Source organism: Sinocyclocheilus anshuiensis, unplaced genomic scaffold, assembly GCF_001515605.1.
Source record: "Sinocyclocheilus anshuiensis isolate Anshui unplaced genomic scaffold, SAMN03320099.WGS_v1.1 C33215447, whole genome shotgun sequence".
Classification (NCBI taxonomy): Eukaryota; Metazoa; Chordata; class Actinopteri; order Cypriniformes; family Cyprinidae; genus Sinocyclocheilus; species Sinocyclocheilus anshuiensis.
Window position 1 is genome coordinate 1 of NW_015622073.1, and position 4,376 is coordinate 4,376.

At 38.4% G+C, this 4,376-nt stretch overlaps 1 protein-coding gene across 1 annotated transcript; it reads right to left on the minus strand.

The window, feature by feature from the left end:
• Positions 1–1,630: 1,630 nt before the first annotated feature.
• On the minus strand, positions 1,631–3,774 carry LOC107683352 (ras-related and estrogen-regulated growth inhibitor-like protein). Its single transcript, XM_016479404.1, has 4 exons — positions 3,598–3,774; positions 3,462–3,515; positions 3,295–3,371; positions 1,631–2,924 (listed from the first exon to the last, which is right to left on the minus strand). The coding sequence occupies exons 1-4, from the start codon at positions 3,710–3,712 to the stop codon at positions 2,508–2,510; spliced, it is 663 nt and encodes a 220-aa protein (XP_016334890.1). The 5' UTR covers positions 3,713–3,774; the 3' UTR covers positions 1,631–2,507.
• Positions 3,775–4,376: the final 602 nt, after the last annotated feature.

Consider the following 4,376-nt stretch of genomic DNA (forward strand, 5'->3'; position numbering starts at 1 on the left):
TTGGAATGATGTTCCAGGATCAACAAGGATGTTGATTCAGGAACACGTTGTACTTGGTGAAATCACGGTCACCATTTTCTTCTTCTTCTCTTCTGTATTGTGATATACAGCCAAGTGTTTATGCTGACCAAATGACTGACAAAGTCCTGCATACACCACCAAAGATAAGTCTGTTTTTTACCGCAAGATTGAGTTTTTGACATTTTGATTGAACATTACTTTAATTTTTAGGTCAAACTTTAAAAAAAAAAAAGGGAACATATGCATGGATAAACACATGAACGGTTCACAATAAGATCTATAGCATGCATTTACAGATGAATTTTCATTTTGTGCCTCCTGAGTTGAACTCCCAATGTCTATGGCATTTACAGCCCTGGCATTTTATGCTTGAGGAAGGAAAATATGATTTCCTGAAACCTCTGCTGTAACCTTTTCTAATGAGATCATTAAATGTTGAAGATGGCATGGTTTCCTGAGAAAGACCCTTTTATTGTTGTCTCTGCCGGGAAAGCATGATAAAATATGCCAGAATATTCTGCCCAATGGCCCATCGTGAATATTCATGCGTATGCTTGTGTGTAAACGTTAGCGTACACACGATTGTGGGAGGAATCCAGGCTGGGGTGTCACCGAGGCGTTCTGTGGACGGAGACACATCTGCGTCAGTGATGTCATTACTCGCTGACGAGGGTCATTGTGGTGCGCATAGCAACAGCTTTCACAGCCACAGACGGCTCCCCCGCAAAGCGCCCACTTGGCTGGAGGGGGAGCTGTCAGAAAGACCCAGCTGCCCCTTTCTATTTCTTTCGTTTCTGTATCAAAATACTGAGGAATGAGACTTGATAGATAGCCATACTCTCATTTACTCTTATGCATTTTAGTATGAGTGCAAATAGCCAAGCAAAATGGTGCTCTTTTGCCTCCTCAAAGCATTTGAAATATGGAAAAGCTGCACAAGTATTGTACATGCTTTGCTTAAGGTTTCATATGTATGAGCCAATACGTTGGCCACAGTCTGGTATATATGATGCACATTTTCACTCATTGCACTCACAACGTATGTGTAGATCAGTCATATTTCTTGTAGGAACTGTAAAGTCATTTACAGACATCCCACATAGATCCCACATAACTGCCAGCAATGGGCCCTACATGTGATCTTATCCGCTCTGAACTCGCTAATATGTGAATGAATGAACATGTGATGCTCAGGTGTCTGGACTTGAGACACAACAGCTTTACTGCCATTAGACAGGCCATGTAGGAAGTTCATTTGAACTTTTTTTCAATCACAGGTCAATCTAGGTCAGCATGCCAGGATTTTTGCTTGCCATTTTTGTGAATACTGTAACATCTGAAATGTGTGCACAGTTGCTGTTCATTCACTGAGCAAAACACCAATATTGTGAATTAATATATTAAAGGATGCAATTGCCAATGGTCTGAATAGTGAACTATTAGTTGGAAGCAACAAGGCCAATCCCAAAACTAAAACACGGGCAACCTGCAGATTCTAATGGCTGCATTTCTGCTATTAGTATTATTTTTATGCATTTGACAAAATGTATTGTTTGTCACATACTAAAGTGGTTCACTGGCCTTTTAGTACCTAAACAAGCAACAGAAATTAAAATCTTTCTCATGTTTTATTATAAAACAATATAAGCATATGTTTTTACACTTGCAGTATACACAACAATCTTTGTTTGACATTTTATATCACCAATGCATCAAATGAAACAGTTAGGACTTTAAAAACTTATTGTTGGCAAAGTTAAGGATCAACCAAGGCAAAAGTGGGCATCATTTTACCACATCAATTTATGACTATAAAGAAAAAAAAAAAAAAAGTTTTCAGCTTTTAGCACAACTTAGGGCAAAACAAATTAAATATGAATATTTTCACAAGGAAATGCTACATTGTTACAATATTCATGTATCACACGTATTAGAGGCCATATTTTAGAATCAGTCTAATTTAATTGCATAGGGACTAAGAAGGATTGAGCCACCAATTGCACTTATTAGCTACAGTAAAACTGATAGTAGTACAAAGAGAGAACTGACAGTTTACAACATACTGAAAAACAGAGTGAGCAATGAGACACAGTACTGTTTTTATACTTAAATCTAATATGAACATTCTTAGAACATTTAGGAATAAGGGGCCGTTCACATAGAACACGTTTCAGCATTGAAAAACAGAATGAAAAATGGAACGTGAAGTTGAAAAGTTGAACTACTTTTAACTTGACTGGTGCCTTAGTAGCGATGCTCATGACATCAGATGTAAAAAAACAAACAAAAAAAAAAAACAGCGATGCACTGGCCAAATATGTCCTTCCAACAAATAAATACAGCACAGATGATTGTTATGTGAACGGCCTGTAAGATTGTGAACTTGCAAAAATCCATTTGAGATCAATAATCAGTCTTTGTTCCAATATGGATTTCATAAAGGGCTTATCTCTGATTCTTCCACCGCTTTGAGGGGAAATCTGAAACTATTCAGTCCGCTTCCTTCCAAATACTGACGACATGCTCCTCACGATACCTTTGAACCCTGCAGGGCCCTTCTTGAGCGCCCTCGCCTCTCGGATGAGCTCAAACAGTTCGTGAAACACCATCAGCACACTGTGGTACGTCTCCGCAGCGGAAACCTCAAAAAACCCACAGTCTGCCGAGAGTGCCAACAGGCGGCCCTCTTCACTGGACACTGTACGTCTGTGCTGGAGGTCTCTCTTATTCCCCACAATGATGGTCTGAGCTGTGCTGGCCAGTTTTTGCTTGGCTTGTCGTATGCACTGCACTTGTTGCCGCACCACGTTGAAGCTGGCACGGTCACAGATGCTGTAAACAAGGATATAACCGTCTGCCCACTGCAGCTGTCTGTCGCTGATGTAACCCGACTCCTCTCCATTCTGAAACAACACATTTATACATTAGCCTACTTCTATTCACGTCTGACTAGCATGCATTTCAATTGTTGCTGGTCCAATACTAGCAACTATACGTGAGGTACTAGTTAGTACTTATTAGTTGCTAGCAAATATCCACAAATGTCATTAGTACATAGTTTTCAAGAAATATATATACATATATATATATATATATATTTATTTCCTAAGTACTAATTACAATTGCTTTTACTTTATACAATTAATAACTTATCAATAGATAAAATGGATAGTAGTTCATTTTAAGCAATTAATGTTAAAATAGCTTGCCATACTGTCATGCAAAACACTTGTAATCATTATTTTATCTCGAAATGTGCAAAAAGATGCTTACCTGCGAGCAAAGCGAGTCCCATATGTTGAAACAAATATCACGCCCGTCGATCTTGTCAGTATGGCTGTATATTGATTCTGTGAATGAAAATACACCGTTAAGCAAAACGAAGGCTATTTTACTGCAAATCTCAATGGAGATCAAGAGCAGTAAGTGATGATGTTTACCTATATCTCCATATTCTCCTATGAACCGCCTGGTTAGAAAGCGCACGGTGAGAGCTGTGAAGAAGAAGAGATTGGTAGTGCTCTAATTCAGACTAAATGCATAAAGACAACATGCAACATTTGTTGCAGAACTTACCAGACTTTCCAACGTTCTCAGCTCCAAGTAACAAAACGTTGGCCTCCACTTTCTGCTGGTTGCCTTCCATGGTTTTGCTGCTGTAGCGAATGCGTGGTTTCACTTGAGCAACCATTGGTGGGTAGTAAAGCCTGTTGGTTAGATTGCCACAGTGAGCAGGTGTTGAACATAGAGAAGCGCAGACAGAAAGCGCGTTTAAATAGGCTTGATATGTATGGGCGGGGCTTTCTCCAGCCTGACCAATCAGAGCGACGAGCGTCTGCTGTTTTTGAGCTTTAATTTACAGTATTTTTTTTTTTTTTTAGCGCACAGGAAATTTTTTTAATATTTATTTTTTACTTTTTAAGTTCAGTATTTAAAATGAATAAACGGTAAAAAAAAATGTTCAGAATCGTACATTGGAAAATATATGGAATATTTGGATGAAGCGGTAGGCAAGTTCCTTAAAATGTCAACAATACAATGTACACTAATTCACGATTATTATTATTATTACTACAACTCAGTGTGTATCACATTTCAGTAATGTTGTAACTTGCTGCTGTGGCTCCTGCCAAGGCATGACACCAATTCAACTAATGGCTATGAATTGCAAATGCCTCTAAATGACAAGTTGTATTTAGCAACTACTTACCACAACATTAAATTAGCAATTCAACACATACCCATATAGCCCTTCTTGAGCTGTCATGGCAAATGCTTTTTCATGACAATACTGTAGTATTTCAATAACTGCAAAAGCCCATTGCCTTTCTGCTTTAAATTTGCATTCATTTTTT